Consider the following 22225-nt stretch of genomic DNA (forward strand, 5'->3'; position numbering starts at 1 on the left):
TTGTGTGTTCTTTTAATTGTACCGCTGCTGGCAAATTCATTTCACCGCACCTTCAGGTGTATGTAACGAACGAAAATTGACTATATACTAGACTATACTAATATTGTCACTTTTTGCCAGGTCATCCGATTCCCAGCAACAACTTGTCCATACATGATCCAACCGGAGTTCATGTAGAGGAATCATGCTGCGTTCCATTTTCCAGCCAACAGGTGGGATGTACAATAAGTCATTTTTGTCACCCTCGTACCATCGGTAACATGCTGAATTCATGAATGAAAAAAAGTGTATAATGTGCAAAGTACTTATGATACAGAGTCATTATATATCATAACGTACTTTAATTTGTATACATACAGAGACCATCAGGAGGAGTACTGTAGGCTCCGAATCATAAGTTAAAACTAACACCCAGCATGGCTGCCCGCATGCACGAGATGGCGGTGGTGTGGGAAACCTAACATGGATTATGGAATAGGTCATCAGCAGCAAAACCAGACACAGATCAAATCAGCAATACTGTTTGATCTACATATAAAATATCAAATTAAGACATGGACCTGTTTCAAGAGGTTAAAGTAAACAATTGGGCTAATGTATTTTGGCTGTACTTGCAAATTTAAAGCAAGTTTTTTTTTTTTTAAGTACTTTAGAAATGTAATCCCAGTGGTAATAACAGAAATCTGGCAGCCATTTGGTGCACTGCAAGGTTTTACAAAGAACAATGTGATTTGTTTCATAATTCTTAATGACATTGAAGGAAACCGTTCAGCCTACTAGTGAAGACTAGGCTACCGGTTTGCCCAACACTTCAACTCTGTCCACCAAGACCTGCTGGATCTCCCCTTTGGTAACTCCCTTTTCCTTACCTACCATTTCTGTCCTGGACATCCATCATTGCCAGAATGTCACATACAAACTGGAGGAAAAGCACCTTGTATTCTGCTTGGGTAGCTTGGAGTACCGTGATATGACCACTATTTTAACTAACCCCCCCACCCCCTCTCCTTCCTATATCCCCCTCATCCAGGTGCACACCCATTTCTTTCACTATGCCCCTCCCCTCACCCTGCTCCTTTCCTCTCCTTTGTACTCACCTACCCTCCCAATTCCCTCAATTTCATTTTATCACCCCTCTCCCATCCTCTTCCACTTAGTGACAGTCAGAATCTTTTTCCCACGGTGGAAATGTCAAAACCCTAGAGGCACAGCTATTAAGTGAGAGGAGAAAAGTTTAATGGAGATGCGCGGGATTCATTTTTTTCCTACACAGAGTGGTGAGGGCCTGGAATGTATTGCCAGATGTGGTGGTAGAGGCAGATACGATAATGATGTTTAAGAGGTTTTTAAATAGGCACATATAAGTTCAGGAAATAGAGGGATATGGATCATTAAGAGGCAGATGTGATCAGTTTAACTAATCATCAAGTTTGGCTGAAGGGCCCGTTACTGTGCTGTGTTATTCTATGTTCTACAAACTCAGTGATAAATAAATCAATGATGATCTGCATCCAACAAAATTATATTACAGTTATGGTAACATACCATCATCTGCCAGAAACAACAAACATAAACAGGAGTGTGCAACGTCGCTCCCAATATTTTCTGTCCTTCCATGAGATCACATGTATTCCATGACCTAACCACATGAGCCATCATTTGCTGCTCATCTAACACTTTGGTAAACAAAACATAACAGCAATAATTTGTACTGTTTTTGCAGGAAAAATCTTTCCCAACATCACTGTTGCCCAGGCTGTTGTTTATCCATCAGATAAATCAGACTATCTGGTCACCAACTGATGTTTATGAGAACGTTGCGGGCAGGCGAGTTGCTGGAATTCATACAATGTCAATGAACTTTAATGAGAATCTGCTCGCAATGATAGATGAGGTTGGTAATAAGAGAATACAGTGTAGTGAAGAGGAGGTTTCGCTGGAGGGACCTGTGGTGCATGGAGGCGGGTCAGGTAAGTTTCCTTATAGGGGCTATTAATGATGTGCCACCATCACCACAGAACCTCAAACAGTGGGTAGGTGTGTCCGCTGTGTTCAGAGATGGCAACGTTCAGGCATATTTTGTCAGGACGCAAGACTAGCCTTTCTCAAGGTCGGGATACTTGGCGGCATAACCAGTTTTTGAAGTGTATGGCTGCAGCAATTGAGAGGGGAGCACAGGTGAATTCAGTATGCATTAGGACTGAGATTGTAGCTATTCATTTTGTCCATGGGGAAGGAGATTGCAACATGGTCCGCCCTGTTTCGACAAATGCAATTAACCTAGTGTGCACAATCAAATAAAATCAAATAGAACAAGTTGCCCCACAACTTTAGGCTGTGCACGCCATACGCAAGAAGAAGAAGAAGATTTTGTCCATGAGGGAGAGAGAGGAGGAAACATTTCAGACAAGCATTAGTTAGGCCAGCTAAGGAGAGACAATGATTGGGACGTGCAGGTGGACTTAGGAGGAAAGCTTGTTGCTCCACAGGAAATAATTAGTACTAGTTTGAGGCCAGATATGGTGTTATGGTCAGTTAGTGAGCGGATAGTGTATTTTACAGAACCAGCGGTGTCTTGGGAGAACTCAGTGGATGAAAGGAAAAAGCTTAGATATGTCGATTTGGCAACAGAAGTTGAGCAACGAGGATGGAAAGCAACTGTACATCTGGTAGAGGTGGGTTGTAGAGGTTTCATAGCGCGATCGAATACATTGCTATTTGGAGAACTAGGAATTCACAGGCAGAGTTTGCGTCAGGCCATAAAGGAGATGTCAGAGACAGCAGAGCAGGGCAGCAGTTGGATTTGGTGGAGAAGAAACAGTGTCAGTTGGGAGGGAGAAAGGACATGTATGAAGCGTGGTATGTGTGTTGTGTTCTTTCCGGTTTGATATGTGAGGTTGATATTAGTGGCGCTACGATTGTTCAATGGAAGTGCAAGACAGGACATGAGTGCTTAGCATTTATTTGAGTGTTAAATCTATGTTCTGTAGTTTGGTTTGCAGAGCAGATACTTACATAGTTATCTGCTTACAAGTGCATATTGGTAGCATAGGTGGTGAGAGCAGGTATTGAGGGGGATGGTTCTGGGACACCAGAACTGAATGTTGAGCTTTCCCAACGAATCGCGGGCCTAACTCAACAAAACACCAGTGAAGGAAAGTGCACACTTGATATACTGGCATCCGCATACCTAGTTTTTGTTGTCCTATAGTTTAAATGTGTAAAGGCATCTTAGATTCTCATGTAGACAAAAATGCTGGAGAAACTCAGCAGGTGAGGCAGCATCTATGGAGCAAAGGAAATAGGCGACGATTCGGGTCGAGACCCTTCTTCAGACAGATGTGGGGGTGGAGGGGGCGGGAAGAAGAAAGGAAGAGGCAGAGACAGTGGGCTGTGGGAGAGCTGGGAAGGGAGGGGAAAGAAGGAGAAAGCAGGGACTACCTGAAATTGGAGAAGTCAATGTTCATACCGCTGGGGTGTAAACTACCCAAGCGAAATATGAGGTGCTGCTCCTCCAATTTACAGTGGGCCTCACTCAGGCCATGGAGGAGACCCAGGACAGAAAGGTCGGATTCGGAATGGGAGTTGAAGTACTGAGCCACCGGGAGATCAGGTTGGTTATTACGAACCGCGCGGAGGTGTTGGGCGAAGCGATCGCCAAGCCTACACTTGGCCTCACCGATGTAGAGCAGTTGACACCTAGAGCAGCGGATGCAATAGATGAGGTTGGAGGGGGTGCAGGTGAACCTCTGCCGCACCTGGAAAGACTGCTTGGGTCCTTGATCCTTGACTCAAGGGGGAAGGTAAAGCGACAAGTGTAGCATTTCCTGCGGTTGCAAGGGAAAGTGCCAGGAGTGGGTAGGGATGAATTGACTAGGGAGTTACGGAGGGGGCAGTCTCTGGTAAGAGCCAAAGGGGAGGACATGGGAAGATGTGGCCAGTGTTGGGATCCCATTGGAGGTGGCAAAAATGTCAGAGGATTATCTGTTGCATCTGATGGCTGGTAGGGTGGAAGGCGAGGACAAGGGGGACTCTGCCCTTGTTACGAGTGGGGGGGGGATGGGGAGTGAGAGCAGAGTTACGGGGTATAGAAGAGACCCTGGTGAGAGCCTCATCTATAGTAGAAGAGGGGAACCCCGGTTCCCTAAAGAATGAGGACATCTCCACTTCATCCCTGGGTGGAGATGCGGCGTAGACGGAGGAATTGGGAGTAGGGGATGGAGTCCTTACAGGAAGCAGGGTGGGAAGAAGTGTAGTCCAGATAGCCATGGGAATCGGTGGGTTTATAGTAGATGTCAGTCAGTAGTCCGTCACCTGCGATGGAGATAGTGAGGCCTAGAAACGGTAGGGAGATGTCGGGTGTATTTGAGTGCCAGATGGAAGTTAGTGGGGAAATGGATGAAGTCAGTGAGTCCTGTATGGGTGCAGGACACCAATGCAGTCGTCGATGTAGCGGAGGTAGAGTTTGGGGATAGGTCCACGGTACGCCTCGAACAAGGATTGTTCGACGTACCATACAAAGAGGAAGGCATAGCTTGGGCCCATGCGCGTGCCCATAGCTACGCCTTGGATTTGGAGAAAATGGGAGGAGTCAAACGAAAAGTTGTTAAGGGTAAGGACCAGCTCCGCTAGGCGGAGGAGAGTATCAGTTGACGGGGATTGGTTGGTTCTGCGGTCCTGGAAGAAATGGAGGGCTTTAAGACCCTCCTGATGGGAGATGGAGGTGTAGAGTGACTGGACATCTATGGTGAAGATGAGGGAATAGGGGCCTGGAAAACGGAAGTCATGGAGGAGACGTAGAGCGTGTGTGGTGTCATGAACATAGGTAGAGAGGGATTTAACCGGGGGGTTATGATGGAGTCGAGGTATGTGGAAATAAGTTTGGTGGGACACGAACAGGCAGAAACAATGGGTCTGCCACGACAGTCAGGTTTGTGGATTTTGGGGACAAGGTAAAATCGGGCCGTGTGGGGCTGGGGAACGATGAGGTTGGAGGCTTGGGAGGGCAGGGAGCCGGAAGTGATGAAGCCAGCATCATGTTAGCGATAATGGCCTGGTGCTCGTCTGTGGGGTCATGGTCCAAGGATAAGTAGGAGGAGGTGTCTGAGAGTTGGCGCGTGGCCTCAGACTAGTCGTATCAGCGTGCCAGACTACCCCGGCACCTCCCTTGTCGGCAGGTTTGATCACCCAGTCTGGATTGTTGCAGTGAGTGGAGGGCTGTTCGTTCGGGGGGGAAGAGGTTAGAGTGAGAAAGGGGAGTGGAGAAGTTCATGTGGCAGTGGGATTGTGTTTCTTGGTTAAACATTTAGCTTTTGTGTCTGTTAACATGTAGATGGCTTATTACTGAATGTGGAGTTAGTTATTATCTGATAGCATAAGTGTTAGCAGTTTAGCATTGGCATTGGCTACTTTGGCATTGGGCTTCCTTTTTTTGGTTGAGTGTTTATCCTGGTATAGCACAAGTACTCTGTGTTTTAACAATAATTAAATTCAAGGTAATTGGCAAAACCTCAGGAGGTCATTGAGTTTTTAAAAGTACATTGATATAAGAACACAAATTTGTCAATTGTAAACTGGTAAACTAATAGCCCTGTCCCACAGTACGAGTTCATTCCAAGAGCTCTCCTGAGTTTAAAAAAAAACAAACTCGTGGTAAGCACGGAGAATGAACGTAGCAGGTACGTCAGAGCTCGGGGACGTCTCTTAGCGGCTCGTAACGCTAACGGCATGTACTCGGGAAGACTCGCTAACGGCAGGTAAGCACCGGAAGACTCGTGAACATTTTTCAACATTTTGAAAATTGTCCACGAGAGCCCCGAGTACCAACGAGTGGCCATTACCGTAAATCTCCAAGTTCGAATCAGGGCAAACTCGGGAGAGCTCTTGGAATGACCTCGTACCATGGGACAGGGCTTTAAGCGAGTGTACTACTACTTTTCAAATTCTGGGCAGTTCTGGCACTTGGGTTTTCCCATTTATCACATCCAGTATGAATATAAAACATTTAATGCAAAATCAATGAACCAATTCAATATAGACATGACATTTCCATTTTTTTGCATCAAAGACACTAGTCATGGATTGCCTAGTTGAAAGAGACATACATGGTGGCTCATAAATCACTGACAGCTGATAAAGCAGCTGCACAAACACACGAGACTGTTATTACACATTTTAGATGCAGTCACTGCAATTCAGATATGGGCGATTGCTTCAAGGATATCAAGTACCATCACACCACACAGCTCAGCTGGCAATTTAATTTGTGTGTAAGTAACAAAATGGCATCCAACTCGTACATGGTAAATTCAGCCATATGTCCAGAAGCACATAGACATCAGCTATGTGGAGACCCTTATCCTTGCAATCATGCACATTTGCGCTTCACAACTGCACGTGTACCCAGTCTCTCTCTCTCTCTCTCCCTCTCTCACACATTCATTCATACACACACCCGTAAAATCATGCAGATTCATAAACATACTGAAAGCCTTGTGCACAACCCATGCTCATGTACTTTCTGACAGCAAGCTGCAGAGATCTAGACTGATTACAAGCCTTGCTGATCATGTATGTTTAGGGTGTATAAACATGGAATTGCAGATGCTGGTTTACAAAAGAAGATGCTGGAGTAGCTCAGCGGGTCAGGCAACATTTCAGGAGAACATGGATAGGTGACATTTCGGATTGGGACCCTTCTTTAGGCTGATTGTATTGGGGAAGGGGAGGGGGGCACCAAAAGCTAGAAGAAAGAAGGGGCACAACAAAGCCTTGTATGTCATAGGCCAACTCAGGTGAGGAGGGTTGAATGTTGGTTGAAGGGGATGGAAAGGGGAGAAATATGTGCAAGTCCAGGAGGTGCATAGGGGGGGGGGGAAGGAAGGGAGTTGTGGGGAAGAAGGAAGTGGTGAGGTCTGTATTTACCTAAGATTGGGGAATTCATTGTTCATGCCATTGGGTTGCAAACTACCCCAGAGGAATACGAGGTGTTGTTCCTTCAGTTTGCATGTGGCCTCACTCTCGCAATGGAGGAGGCTGGCAGAAAGGTGAGTGTGGAAATGGAAAGAGGAATTAAAATGGATAGCAACCGGGAGATCCTGCAGCCTTGGCAGACCAAGCACAATTATTCAGGGAAAACAGTCGCTGAGTCCACACGTGGTCTTGCCAATGTACAGGCCACATTGTAGGCACCCGATGCAGTAGATGAAGTTAGACAAGATACAAATGAGCCTTTGTCTCACCTGGAAGGACTGCTGGAGGCCCTGGATGGAGCTGAGGGGGGAAGGGATAGGGACAGGTGACTGAAATGTCTGAGGATGATATGTTGGATGCGGAGGATGGTGGGGTGAAAGGTGAGGACCTCAGGAAATCTATCCTTGTTCTGTCTGGGGGTGGAAGCGAGAGCAGAACTACAGGACACAGAGACAAGGATCAAAAAGGACTGGAACTGAATCTATTTGGAACTGAGTTCAGTGGAATAAGAGCAGGCAGAAACAATGGGTTTGCCAAGGCGTCCCATTTATGGATTTTGGGAAGGAGATAAGCAGGCAGTGCGGGGCTGGGGAGACTGTGGAGGAGAGATCGCCAGAGGTAATGAGATTGGAAACAGTCTGACAGCTGATGGCATAATGTTCGTCTTTGGGGTCATGGTCAAGGGACAAATATAAGGAGGTGTCCGGGAGCTAGCGCATGGCTGGCCTCTACACGGTGGAGGACAGCCTGCCAGACTACAACAGCACCACCCATTGGCAGCAGGTTTAATAACAATGTCAGGATTGTTGCTATTATTGAGTGAGTGGAGGGCTGTTCAGAGGGGGTGAGATTGGAATAGGTAAGGGGAGTGGAGAAATCAAGATGGTTGATGTCATGTCAGCAGTTGGAAATAAAAAGGTCCCCAGAGAGGATAGAAGGCCAAAAGGGAGAAGGAAAACCATGAAGAGGGGGGCAGAGTCCATTTTGGGACTGGAGAATGCATGTTGTCATAACACAGACCAGAACTCAAATCTGGGTACCGGAGCATGGAATAAAAAACAAAACATGATGGAAGATCATTTGGTAAAAGTGCAGTGACTTTTAAACTGTAAACATCGTAAAATGTTTTTCTTATTCCGCAGAGGCTGTCTGAACCGTTGAACATTTCCAGCATTTTCTGTTTTTGAGATTTCTAGCATTTACACAGAACAAAGCATTTGAATAAGCTCTTCAGACCATGACTTCTGTGACAAGCAATGATGCCAATTTAAACTAATTCTCATCTGCCTTCACACGAACCATATTCCCCAATTCCTTGACTGCTTATGTGCCTGCTTAAATGCTTTAAAGATTTTTAGCTCGTCAATAACTGTGGCCAGACCCAAGGGGACTCGTCACTGCTTAATCACCTGGCAGAAACATTACTGTCGACTGTAACCACTTACCGTAAGCAAGCGGACCTTTAAGAGGGTATTGGGTACAATACCCTCTCGTAGTCATGTTGTAGCTTTGTAATACATAGGTTAGGCAACATTTGGAGTATAATGTGTATTTTGGTTTGCTCCATCTCAGGAAGGATGTGGAGGCTTTGGAGGTGGTGCAGAAGAGGTTTACCAGAATGCTATCTGGATTAGAAAATGTTGGCTATAAGGAGAGGTTGGACAAACTTGGATTGTTTTCTCTGGGGTGTCAATGGTTGTGGGAGACCTGATCTATAACATTATGAGAGGCATAGATAGGATAGTCAAAACTTTTTTCCCCCCAGGGTGAAAATGTCAAAAACTGGAGGGCAGAGCTTTGAGATCAAAGGTGAAAAGATGTGCTGGGTGTTTTTTTGTACACAGCGAGTGGTGTACGCCTGGAATGTACTGCCAGGGGTCGTGGTGGGGGGCAAATACCATAGTGGCATTTAAGGGGCCTTTAATGATGGCACACAGGGAATAGAGCGATGTGGCTCATGTGCAGAGATTAATTTACTTTTGCATCATGTTCGACGTTCCTGTGCGGCACTGTTCCACGTATAACAAATTAACAACACGAGGACGAATTGATGGGACAGTCTGTAACATCTGTCCATTTCCCTCCCTAGATGTTGCCCGCTGAGTTTCTCCAACACTTTGTGCAGGACGAAGTCAATAAAAACTACTAAGCACTTGTTAATAAGATAGCAACTTATTAATTTGCTATCTGAGACCGGGAGTTCATAGGATATTGGGGTAAAGATAGAGACCACAGGTGGAGTGCAAGGTTCTGGGGTCCGGGGAGAGGCCTGGTGCCGGTGGACGAGGTGAAAAAAGATGTGCTGGGTGTTTTTTACAGCACGGCGCTGATCAGGAACACACGAAGCGAGATGCGTGTGGCCACGGCAGGAGCCGGAGCCGGAGCGGAATTCCCCTCCCGCCGGGACACGTCCACAACCAGCCTCCTCGTGGTGGGGGGCACAGCAACCCGGCTAGTGGCCATTTAAGGGGGTCTTTAATGATGGCACACAGGGCCAATAGAGCGATGTGGCTCATGTGCAGAGATTAATTTACTTTTGCATCATGTTCGGCGTTCCTGTGCGGCACTGTTCCACGTATAACATATTAACAACACGAGGACGAATTGATGGGACAGTCTGAAACATCTGTCCATTTCCCTCCCCAGATGTTGCCCGCTGAGTTTCTCCAACACTTTGTGCAGGACGAAGTCAATAAAAACTACTAAGTACTTATTAATAAGATAGCAACTTATTAATTTGCTATCTGAGACCGGGAGTTCATAGGATATTGGGGTAAAGATAGAGACCACAGGTGGAGTGCAAGGAGCTGGGGTCCGGGGAGAGGCCTGGTGCCGGTGGACGAGGTGCTCCGGTCTGCTGGGCCCTCGGTTGCAGCCAACAGTAAAGCGGGAGAGGTGCGGGCCACCGCCAGCTCTCCGGTGCCCGGACTCTGGGCCTTACCGGGTACAAGTACAGCACGGCGCTGATCAGGAACACGACGAAGGTGATGGCGAAGATCGCGAAGTCCAGCATGGCCACTTGTCTCGGCCGGAGCCGGAGCGCTCGACTCAGGCCACTTCCCTCCCGCCGGGACACGTCCACAACTCCGCCTCCTCCAGCACGGTCCGCCCCGCCCCGCCTGTCTCCACAGCAACCCGGCTCTGCTCCAAACGCCCAGCCCAGCCCAACCGTGGCCGGGTCCTCGGCTACCCCACAAACCGGTACCCGAGTTTACGCTCGCCCCCCCGTCCACATATATTTGGTCCACATCGCTTCAGCCTCATTCCGATCTTCCACTTTGCCACTAACCCAATAAATAGCGGCACAATTACATAGAAACATAGAAATTAGGTGCAGGAGTAGGCCATTCGGCCCTTCGAGCCTGCACCGTCATTCAATATGATCATGGCTGATCATCCAACTCAGTATCCTGTACCTGCCTTCTCTCCATACCCCCTGATCCCCTTGGCCACAAGGGCCACATCTAACTACCTCTTAAATATAGCCAATGAACTGGCCTCAACTACCCTCTGTGGCAGAGAGTTACAATCCGGTTATTTCAATTGGGTTCCTAATCACCATTTTTCTATTTCCCACATCCAATGCACATTTTTGGTTTATTCTACAACTCAAGAGTCCCAATTACAATCTGTCACTATCCCAAAGCAGGTGCCCTCACTTTTCCAATTCCAGTTCATCCGCATCTCAATTCACATCCCCACCTCACAATCTTCAATCCCAGTCGATCTGTACATCAATCACAATCCACATATTTCCGTCTTCAACTCTCAATCCATGAGTACCTCCATTATAATCACATTATCATTCTCAAATCGTAAAGCGATACTTCAGTTTCCCAATACCAATTCATCAATGTGTCAATCGCATTTTAGACTTTTCAATGGTAATCCTGGCCCTTCATTCTCCTACCTGCCAGTGTCACAATCACAATATTTCACTGTGCAATCACAAAAAATCCTGACAAGTGAAAACAGGCGCAAAGTGCTGGAGAAACTCAGCAGGTCAGGCAGCAGCTATGGAGAAAAAGGATGGGTGACGTTTTGGGTCAGACCCCTTCTTCAAGACAAAAGCCATTTATAGGGTACAGAGGTAAAAAAAAAATCACGGTGTGAATAATTTCAGATGGAGGCAAACTGGCTGAGAGGAAATCCACTTTGTGCGTATTGGGCATTTTAGGATTCTTATTGCTAATTTTCCTGACCATACCCTGCTCCGCACATCCAAGTGAATCGAAGCACCAAAGGCACAGCACTGGTCAGGCTATTGTCAGCAAAAATATCCCTTTTTTCTATAATTTACATTAGGAAGTGCTGATATCTTGGTAGATCTAATTTCATTCCTTGCTTGAATGAATCATTGACATGCAACTCAGGTTCAGTCGTCAGCCAGTCATTCACACTCAAAGTTAACGGCAATGTTGAAAGGAGAGAATGTAACATTAAAGGTCTCAACCCGAAACGTCGCCTATTCCATCTCTCCATAGATGCTGCTTCACCCGCTGAGTTTCTCCAGCAGTTTTGTCTATCTTCGATTTTTCCAGCATCTGCAGTTCTTTATTAAACATTAAAGTATGGTGATGAATTAAAGAGGGCTGGAAAGGTAAAGGCACAATTAGTCTGCAAACAGAATCACAGAAAATTTACAATTGAAATGGTCAGTCATTCAACCCACTGTGTTCATGCCACTTGAAAAGGTACTGTAGTTGCTAATCTATTGCCACCTCCTGCCTTTGAACTGCAAATCGTGCAAATTACTCTTCAAATTACTCAGGCAGATGAAGTTTAATGTTGATAAATGTGAGGTTATCCACTTTGGTAGCAAAAACAGGAAGGCAGATTATCTAAATGGCGTCAAATTGGGAAAAGGGGAAGTACAACGGGATCTGGGGGTCCTTGTTCATCAGTCTATGAAAGTAAGCATGCAGGTACAGCAGGCAGTGAAGAAAGTGAATGGCATGTTGGCCTTTATAACAAGAGGAGTCGAGTATAGGAGCAAAGAGGTCCTTCTGCAATTGTACAAAGCCCTCGTGAGAACACACCTGGAATATTGTGTGCAGTTTTGGTCCCCTAATTTGAGGAAGGACATGCTTGCTATTGAGGGAGTGCAGCATAGGTTTACAAGGTTAATTCTCGGGATGGCAGGACTGTCATATGCTGAGAGAATGGAGCAGCTGGGCTTGTACACTCTGTATTGAAACATATAAGATTGTTAAGGGTTTGGACACGCTATAGGCAGGAAACATGTTCCCGATGTTGGGGGAGTCTAGAACCAGGGGCCACAGTTTTAGAATAAGGGGCAAGCCATTTAGAACGGAGAAGAGGGAACTTTTTCTCACAGAGAGTTGTGAGTCTGTGGAAGTCTCTGCCTTAGAAGGCGGTGGAGGCCGGTTCTCTGGATACTTTCAAGAGAGAGAGCTAGATAGGGCTCTTAAAGATAGCGGAGTTAGGGGATATGGGGAGAAGGCAGGAATGTAGTACTGATTGGGGATGATCAGCCATGATCACATTGAATGGTGGTGCTGGCTCGAAGGGCTGAATGGTCTACTCTTGCACCTATTGTCTAAATACACATTTAGTAAATGAGATTGGGATTTTCAACTCTGCCACCTTTTCTGGCAGCAAATTCCAGTACCCAATTTCCTTCTGAATGAAAAAAATATTTTCTTCATCCACCCCGTAATACTTTAAGCAATTACTTTATGCTGACATTTACAGGGTTCAAGAAAAGGAGAAAAAAAGTAGCAAGTCAGATATGAGAAAATATAAAGTTGAGCACTTTGTAAGAATAAAAAAGATTTCTCTAATTTTAAATGGCCAGAAATTGTCAAATGTTACAAATTACTGGATTTTGATGTGCTCGTTCAGAAAATGCAGAAAGTGATCATACAAGCAGTTTGGAAGGAAAAGTGGTTTCTGGTTGGTTTCTTGCAATAAAGGTAGGGGTTTAGGGTGTAAATGTCAAGAACAAGAAGTCTTGGCAACGTGATGTAGGGACGTCATTTGGCGTGTTGAGGGGGGATTTGATCTCGCTACCAAGGAAAGGATGCACACACTTCTGTTTAGGATGGTTTTAATAGACATGAGGGAATTGTTCTTTAAAGACAGATTGTGGAATAGACACAAAAAGTTAGAGTAACTCAGCGGGACAGGCATGGGTGACATTTCGGGTCGAGACCCTTCTACAGACGGCAATATTGGCCCTGGCATTGAGAAAATTTAGATGATTCATCGAGAGATGCAGAATTCTGAGAGGGATTGACAAGCTATTTCCACCAATTTGAGAGATTAGAACTTTTATATTTATGGTTTTCCAAACCTCTAGGACACTTCCAGAATCCAGAAAGTTTTGATCGATTATATCCAACACGTTCTGTCTTCCTGCAGACACATCTTTTAGGATGTTGACCATCAAGTCCAGGAGGCATGTCAGCCTTTAGCTCCCTTAATTTGTCAAGTAATTGGAAAATTCAATGATCATATAACTGGGTTGTAAATTACCCAAGTGAAATATGAGGTGTTGTTCCTCCAGTTTGTATGTAGCTTAATTCACGCAATGGACAGAAAGGTCCGTATGGGAATGGGAAGAGGAGTTAAAATGCTTTGCTACTGGGAGATCCAGCAGGCCTTGGCAGACCGAGCACAAGTATTCAGCACAATTGGTCACCGAGTCGAAACTTGGTCTCGCCAATGTACCGGAGACCTTTCTTGAACTGCTGCGTCAATCGTAGCTGAGTTCAGGAAAGGGGAGAAAATTCAGTTCAAGTAATTGTAGTTCAAAAAATGACATATCATAAAGACCATAATGACATATCATTCAAATGTCATTTTCTCCTCGTGTAAGACTGCATTTTAAACACATTTGAGAGGTAACTATTTAGATACATATTGATTGTTCAAGGGAGGAACATTTATCTGGAGAGTTAGATATTTCTACAAACCTTTACTGCAAAAACTATTTCTATAACTTCTACACAATGGACAGTATTTCTCAAGGTATTGTTTTCATCATATCCTGTGATTCATATTCACTCTTCAAGACAGGCTGGATAATGAATGAGGCTGTTTCTATAGTATCTCAAAATGCTCCTTTGTCTCAATCATCCACAATATAATTGTTTTACCCTTTTGTTCAAACACCAATCCTATAGTTTTGCCAGAATGCTATGTTAGTAGCTAATAATGCCAAATGAGGGGTTCTTTTGAATGATATGGTTGACCTTCACTAATCCAATGTGATATTAGCAGAACTAATTTCTATTCCATAAACCAAGCTGCATTTAAATATGCTCAACATTAAATCTGCAAATTTATTGAACAAGAAACTTTAATGTTATGTTGAAACAACCACTTTCTAACATAGCTGAGGTTGTCTTTGATAGAAAACACATGACTATCTGCACAATATAAATTCATTATACACAAAAACACAAAATGATTTTCAAAGTAACCAAAGACAAACCATTCAGATTGAATATTTTATAACTCATTTCAATATTAAATATTCAATATCAGTTTATGCTTTGCATTTATCATCAGGTTCGACCACATCATTCACAGCTGCTCCATACTCCGCTTCTGCAAAGAAAAATGAAAAACATTATTGCAGTGCACAATTAAACACTATTTCTGTCATAATGGGTCATTAGCCAGACAATAACTTTGACATTCTGGGCAATGTTTAACTCTTTTAATTATATATAACACAAAATGCGTGGAGTGTGATGGAGACAAGCTTCGACCTTCCTGTTCTTTTCCCCCCCGCAGTATCTGTGTTTGTATTAAACTTTTAAAGTGATGAGGCAATTACCATACACATCTTTGGCTGTCCTCATTTTCATGCTTGTAAGAGTTTTTATTGCTTAGGTTAAACCAGTACATAATATGCTGTCCATGGGAGGCAATCGATTGCAAGTAACAATTTCATTGTTCCGTTTCTGTACATATGACAATTAAACACTCTTAACATTTGATCTCCTTGATAAATACATGGGTTTTCAATTCATTGGAAAACATCTATTTTTGCATGTGAAGCAGTGGAAATATGCACCATTCTATCAACAAGCAAAGAACAAAGGGATGACAAAATCAATCTGTCTTTTCTTTACATACTGTGAGAACCTTCTGTTTACCAACAACATCAGATCTTGTTCTGCATAATCTGTAAATCAATTCTTATTTGTCTTTTAGTCTTTTTTCTATCCAACGTACAATTTAATATTCTTGTAGCATTTCAAACCCAAGTGTCGCAAGATCTAATTACTACTTTCTGATTTAGCCTTATCTTATCTAGTTCACGAGATGGCAATAACCCAGACTGTGGGGCTTGTGCTTTCATTGATTTCTCACCATTAATCACATCTTTGCTCACATACCTTCAGTATGGTCAAGCATAGGTTGATATGACAGGAAGATCCAGGCAAGTCCAACTAAGATAGCAGCTACTAGGTTCACTACAACCCAAGGGTGCAATGTCAAAATCTCTGATCCAGATGGCCTGTATGGATGTCAAGTGGAAATTCATTTAGCAAGAAGGAATGCACTGACACGCAATAAATTATATAGTTTAAAATGTACTACTGGAGCAGAATACTGAGGTAGCAACACTCAACTCCTAGTTAAGGTGGTAATTTCCGACGGATCACAAATGGACATCATTCCAATTGATTACACAGAGCAGTACAGCACATGATTAATATGGAAGGGTGGCCTCTGGTTGGTGTGGACATTGTGGGCTGAATTACCTGTTTCCATGCTGTTACATGAGGAATATGATTGCAAACACTTATTAGATAGTTTAGTCAGTACTGCACACAGATTTTAGTTGTAAACAGGACACATGCCAAAACAAAATTAATTACTTTGCTGGTCATTTTAACTCAGTTGTGGCCTGCAACTTACCAAAGGGTGATATTGGTGATATCTTGTGGTGACCGGTACCAGTTAAACCTGTCGCTGGTCATTTGCTGGCTGAGTGATAGGATCAGAGCTGAAACATATACTGCACACAGAAAGAAAACTAAACATCAACAGATCAAGAAATGCAGTCCTCATTATTACAAATGCTGTTTGAAGTTAATAAATATTAAAAGCACTTAGTTTTGATCACCAATCTCTGTTAAATTAACTTTTCTCTTGATGATGCTTCTGCAGAAAGGCCAGGAGGAGAGAACGATACCAAACTACTTTAATCAATACCCTTAACAGGAAAGTACACCTTTGCTTATGTGGCAGAATGTGCTCAAGTTTGGATGTAATGAATCTTGCAGATAAGTGGATTGTCAACAATTCACATCATAAGAAATTGAGGCAAGAGGGAAATGGGCACCTTTGGAATTACACGCATGTGCTTGAGTGTTTGCAAAATCAAATATTTTTTCCTTCTCTTGATTATTTCATCAACCATGATGCATCCTCTTTGAGAATTGCTAATCTGCGTTTCCAGTTATACAAAGCAAAATCAATTATAAACATCCATATACCCATAAAGAGAGCCATGAAACAGGTAAGCACCAAGCTGGTTCCACATCTTCAACTGCATAGACAGCACAGGTACTTACAGAAAGAGGCCAGTGCTGTGGTGTCTAGTGTCACCATTCTGCGGAGTGCCATTGATGCATCAGTTATGTTCAGTCTGGAGAGAGCATAACATGTAAAAGTAAATTAAGTAAATCAGTGAAACTCATTTATTTTATAGGATTCATCAACCCGCATCATCCACTTCACAGATCAAGAATATCACTACAAGTATACAAGGACCCCTTCAAAACATACTTTTCTCCAAAACCATCAATGAATTTCTATTATTCCATAAATGCAGGATGAAAAAGAGACCAGACAGCTACTTGTGCCTCCCATTTTCCAATATCACAGTTGAACCTATACTTCTATCCCACTTTCACACACAACCCCCGTGGTCCTTAATTTTCTTGATTTGCCAGCTGTACTGGGTGGAGGTGGAGCTGTGAGCTGTGAAGAGGATGCAGAGAGACTTCATGGGGATGTAGGCTGGCTAAGTGAATGGGCTTTGTTCAGGCTTAATTTGTATTGCTTACATATTTGGTTTCCGTAGCTGGATATTTATGCTTTTGAGTCAGGGCAGTGTAGATTCATTACATTGATTCCTGGAGCGAAAAAGTTGTCCTGAGAGGAAAGACTAAAAAAGGTTGGTCTACATTCAGAACAGTTTAGAATAATGTGACTTTATTCTGCTTTACAAGATTGTGAGAGGGGTAAATGTAGCAACTGTTCCAATGGCCCACCATAGGGTCTCCCCTATTCTCACACTAGTTCTTCTAAGATCTCCCCAGTTCGAATATTTTGGAGGAAGCATTGACAAGGGGACCTAATGGGTGAAGTTAGGCAAAGAGGGAGCTGGAGCTGGAGAAGACTGTGCGCATGAAGGACACAGGCAACAACATGTAATCAATGTAATCAGTCATGACATGGCAGTTAACAATGGAAATAATTTGACAGATTTGACAGGAAGATAAATGTTTTAGGGTCCTCAAATAAGACCAAGGTAAGGTGTAGGGCTCTTAAAGGTAGTGCTTTAGTCAATACTACAAGCAGACCTTACCTGCTTGCTTCCATGTTTTGTTGGCTTTGTATACCATACGAGGTTACTGCACATGCTGAGAGTCTTTGTGTAAAGGCATATCACACATGTAATGCATTCAGAAAGTAATCACTTTTTTCCACATTTTCTTACGTTACAGCCTTATATTAAAATAGATTTAAAAAAAAGTTTAAACATCAATCTACACACAATACCCCAGAATGAAGAAGTGAAAACAGGTGTTTAGAAATTTTTACAAGTAATTAAAAAGAAAAAACTGAAATATCACATTTATAGAAATATTCAGACCGTTTGCTATGACACTGAAAATTGAGCTTAGGTTCATCCTGTTTCCATTGATTATCCTTGAGATGTTTCTACAACTTGATTGGAGTCCACCAATGGTAAATTAAATTGATTGGACATGATTTGGAAAGGCACACACCTGTCTATTTAAGGTCCCACAGTTGACAGTGCATGTCAGAGCAAAAACCAAGCCTTGTAGACAAAAGAATTGTCCGTAGACCTCCGAGACAGGGTTGTGTCGAGACACAGATCTGGGAAAGGGTATAAAACAATTTCTGCAGCATTGCAGGTCCCGAAGAGCACAGTGGCCTCCGTCATTCTTAAATGGAAGAACTTTGGAACCACCAGGACTCTTCATAGAGCTGTCCGCCCGGCAAAACTGAGCAATCGGGGGAGAAGGGCCTTGGTCCGGGAGGTGACTCTTTGGCCTGAATGCCAAGCGTCACGTCTGGAGGAAACCAAGACCCCGATGGTCATTCTGACAGAGCACCAGAGTTCCTCTGTGGAGATGGGAAAACCTTCCAGAAGGACAACAACAGCTCTGCAGCACTCCACCAATCAGGTCTTTATGGTAGAATGGCCAGACAGAAGCCACTCCTCGGTAAAAGGCACATGACAGCCCGCTTGGAGTTTGCCAAAAGGCATCTAAAGGACTCTCAGACCATGAAAAACAAGATTCTCTGGTCTGATGAAACCAAGATTGAACTCTTTGGCCTGAATGCCAAGCATCATGTCTGGAGGAAACCAGGCACCGCTCATCACCTGACCAATACCATACCTACGGTGAAGCATGGTGGTGGCAGCATCATGCTGTGGGGATGTTTTTCAGCAGCAGGAACTGGGAGACTAGTCAGGAACGAGGGAAAGATGAACGGAGTACAGAAAGATCCCAGATGAAAACCTGCTCCAGAGCATTCTGGACCTCGGAGTGGGGCGGAGGTTCACCTTCCAGCAGGATAACGACCCTAAGCACACAGCCAAGACAACGCAGGAGTCGCTTCATGACAAGTCTGTGAATGTCCTTGAGTGGCTCAGCCAGAGCCCAGACTTGAACCCGATCGAACATCTTTGGAGGGACCTGAAAATAGCTGTGCATCAACACTCCCCATCCAACCTGACAGAGCTTGAGAGGATCTGCAGAGAAGAATGGGAGAAATTACCCAAATACAGGTGTGCCAAGCTTGTAGCATCATACCCAAGAAAACTTGAGGCTGTAATCACAGCCAAAGGTGCCTCAACAAAGTATTGAGTAAGGGGTCGGAATCCTTATGTAATTGTGATATTTCAGTTATTTATTTTTAATTACTTTGCAAACATTTCTAAACACCTGTTTTCACATTTTTTATTATGGGGTATTGTGTGTAGATTGATAATAAAAAAAATAATTTATTCCATTTTAAAATAAGGCTGTAACGTAACAAAATGTAGAAAAGGGAACAGGTCTGAATACTTTTTTCTGAATGCATTGTACAATAATTTTTGCACATCAGTTCTACTACTACGAACTTAAATGGCCCTCTCGACCAAGAAGTTGGGCATGCCTGACTCAGAAATATAAAGACAGCAGACATATGGCAAAGATACAATAGGTACAAATCATCTACCGTTATGGTCATGCATTATGGAGTAGCGATACCCAAAGAGCCCAAACATAGGCAGCAATGTCAGGGATTGCATTCCTTTATCAAGCGGCTGACAGCCTCTGGCAACACCAACAATCTGAGTGAATATGGAACAGCCTGGTGGTGGAAATAGATCTGATGGTGGCATTTAAGAGGATTTTAAATATGCATACCAGTGTGTGGGGAACAAAGGGATATGAATCACATGCAAAGGAGTTTATTTTAACTTATGATTGTCATAGACATTTGAGGCAGCCACCCCCACCACACTGTGTAAAAACAACTTGCCCTGCACATCTGCTTTAAACTTTTTTTTTTCTCAAATCAAAGACTTGAGTTTCCCTCCGAGTCCTTGACATTTCGAACCCATCAAATGTTCTGACTGTCTACCCTAACTATGCCTCTCATAATTTTATAAACTTCTATCAGGTCTCCCCGCAGCCTCCGATGCCCCCGAGAAAACAATCCAAGTTTGTCCAACATCTCCTTATAGCTGATACCATCTAATCCAAGCAGCATTCTGATAATCCTTTTTTGCATCCTCTCAAGTCTCCACATCCACCCTGTAATGGGGCTACCAGAACTTCACACAATACTCCAAATGTAGCCTAATCAGAGTTTCATAAAACTGCAGCTGCCTTCCTAGCAGGGAACACATTGCACATATTCAGTGTGGAAGCTGTACCCCAGTGTTGGGCTTATATCTTGAAAATTACAGAGAGATTGGTCGTGATTGGCAAATATACAACTTCTCTTGATTGTTCATTTCTTACCTGTCAAATGCAGACACAGTGCTGATGGCGAGCAACAAATACAAGAGGCATTGGCTTGGGTAAACAAGCAAGCTATACTGGTGGAGTAGATTTTTAATCGAGGAGTAATTGTAACCGGACAACACATAAATTACAACAATATTCCACACCATGAATCCAGCCAGAAACCCTTGTGAGAAAAGCCCGATTATCCTGCGAGAAGAAAAGAAATAGATTTAGATCTGGGCATTGCAAAACTGCACAACATGATTTTCTCCATTATACAATATATCTGCCAAGCATCCTTAACTTTACAAAATAAGATTATTAAAGTGAAAGATTGAAAACAGCCTCTGGATGTAACTGATGTTCCATAAGTCAATAAGCAATGTGGGAATCAACCGCATTGTAACTAATGTTCCATAAGTCAATCAACAATGTGCCAATCAGCATGAGAGTCAATTTAGAAATTTAAGTTAAGTGCTGAGACAGGGCAAGAAGGGATAGAGAATAGAAAAGGAAGGTCTGTAATAAGATATAACACAGGAGTGAGTTACAAATAAACAGATGATTGTGCAAAATGAAAAAGTTGGATCGGAACAAGCAAACCTACTTAGCCGACATGACCTACTTAAAGTAACTGGGAGCAGAATTATTATCCAAAATTATAGAACTCAACCGCGAGTTCAGAAAGCTGTAATGTGCCTAGGAGCCAGATGAAGTGTTCCTCACTTCATTGAGATGCTGATGGCAGATGTGCAACTGGCAGAAAGAAAGGGAATTGAAACAACAGGCAATTAGAAGCAGGGGGTCTTGCTTACAGTCCGATCTCTGCAAAACAGTTATCCTTTCTACTTTTTGTCTCAAAACACAGTGGATCATATCAGAAACAGCAAATATGGTACATTGTATTGAAAATAGTGCAAGTCCCAAGGCTATGTAATGTACAGGAGTTTAAGAAAAATACATAGCTGCAAGAGCCTGCCAGAATTTAAACTGCTTCTGGGGACAGGCATCAGACCCCCTTACCTGAATCCACGGTGTACCTGTAAAGAGACATCTTTGGTTGTCCAAGTGGACTTAACCTCCATGTACACCTCGACTTGTTTGGCCATTTTCTCTGCCTCTATCCTGTCTGCAGCCTGAAAGCGACCTGCAGAAGCAATCAGCAACATATTAAAATTGGACCGTGAGCCACGCAGGGGAGGCTGCAAGCTCAAGCATTAGGATAAGCTCTTTGGACAAGTCAGATCCTGGTCACAGGAGGCCAGTGGAAGGCTGTCTGTATCGAGTTTGCACATTCTCTCTGACCGCGTGGGTTTTCTACGGGTTCTCTGGTTTCTTCCCACATTCCAAAGATACGTGGGTTTGTAGGTTAATTGGCTTCTGAAAATTGTCCTTAGATTGTTGGATAGAAATAGTGTATGGGGCGATTATCGATCACCGCGGAGGTGGTGGGCAGAAGGACCTGTATCAACGCTGTATTCAAAACAAAACTAAACAATCTAACAAAGATGTACTTAAAGTAAAAACAAATAAAGAGATCAGGGAGAATGGAGTGAAAGAAGAAAGATAGAATTACACGTGAAAGGAGGCATGTTGGCAAAATGATCTGCTTCAATATTGTGAATTATATACAACATTGACAATGTCCAAGTTTTTTCTATGGTTCCACCATAGTTATAGTTTCATAGCTACATCCATGGCTAACCTGCTCTCTATTTATCACCACTAAGACTGTATGTAGTAAAAACTCACGGTTTCGTTCAAGAAATACTTTATCCACAGGCTGGCTGGAACCAGAGGTAGTGGCAAAAAAAGGACCTTGAGGCCGGGGAACTTGCCCATCATCGATAATGTCGTCTTCCTCCACATCAAGTTCATTGCTGTGAACTGTTGGGCGTGATCTCCTGTTTGTTGTTTTAAAAAAGAGATCTTATGTGATGTTGTTGGAACGATTCTTTGAAAGTACTATTTCATTTAAAGGAAACTCACAAGGGAAGACAAGTTAAATAACA

The 22225-nt window shown here is 43.5% G+C and overlaps 2 protein-coding genes across 5 annotated transcripts in view; both read right to left on the reverse strand.

Annotated features, from left to right (window-relative positions):
* LOC129698963 (cytochrome P450 20A1) overlaps positions 1-10071 on the reverse strand; it is a 34065-nt gene extending 23994 nt beyond the window's left edge. The window contains exon 1 of the mRNA XM_055638494.1: positions 9914-10071. Within this exon, the coding sequence (XP_055494469.1) occupies positions 9914-9985 (72 nt within the window). The 5' untranslated portion in view covers positions 9986-10071. The remainder of the gene's footprint in view (positions 1-9913) is intronic.
* A 4362-nt stretch (positions 10072-14433) lies between these two features.
* LOC129698965 (transmembrane protein 237-like) overlaps positions 14434-22225 on the reverse strand; it is a 31255-nt gene continuing 23463 nt past the window's right edge. For all 4 annotated transcript variants that reach the window (XM_055638496.1, XM_055638498.1, XM_055638497.1 and 1 more), the window contains 7 exons: positions 21966-22117; positions 21237-21360; positions 20229-20420; positions 16530-16603; positions 15871-15970; positions 15345-15466; positions 14434-14547 (listed from right to left, as the gene is read on the reverse strand). In XM_055638496.1, the coding sequence (XP_055494471.1) occupies positions 14486-14547; positions 15345-15466; positions 15871-15970; positions 16530-16603; positions 20229-20420; positions 21237-21360; positions 21966-22117 (826 nt within the window). In that variant the 3' untranslated portion in view covers positions 14434-14485. The remainder of the gene's footprint in view (positions 14548-15344; positions 15467-15870; positions 15971-16529; positions 16604-20228; positions 20421-21236; positions 21361-21965; positions 22118-22225) is intronic.

Source organism: Leucoraja erinacea, chromosome 7 (genome assembly GCF_028641065.1).
Source record: "Leucoraja erinacea ecotype New England chromosome 7, Leri_hhj_1, whole genome shotgun sequence".
In the NCBI taxonomy this organism is placed as follows: Eukaryota; Metazoa; Chordata; class Chondrichthyes; order Rajiformes; family Rajidae; genus Leucoraja; species Leucoraja erinaceus.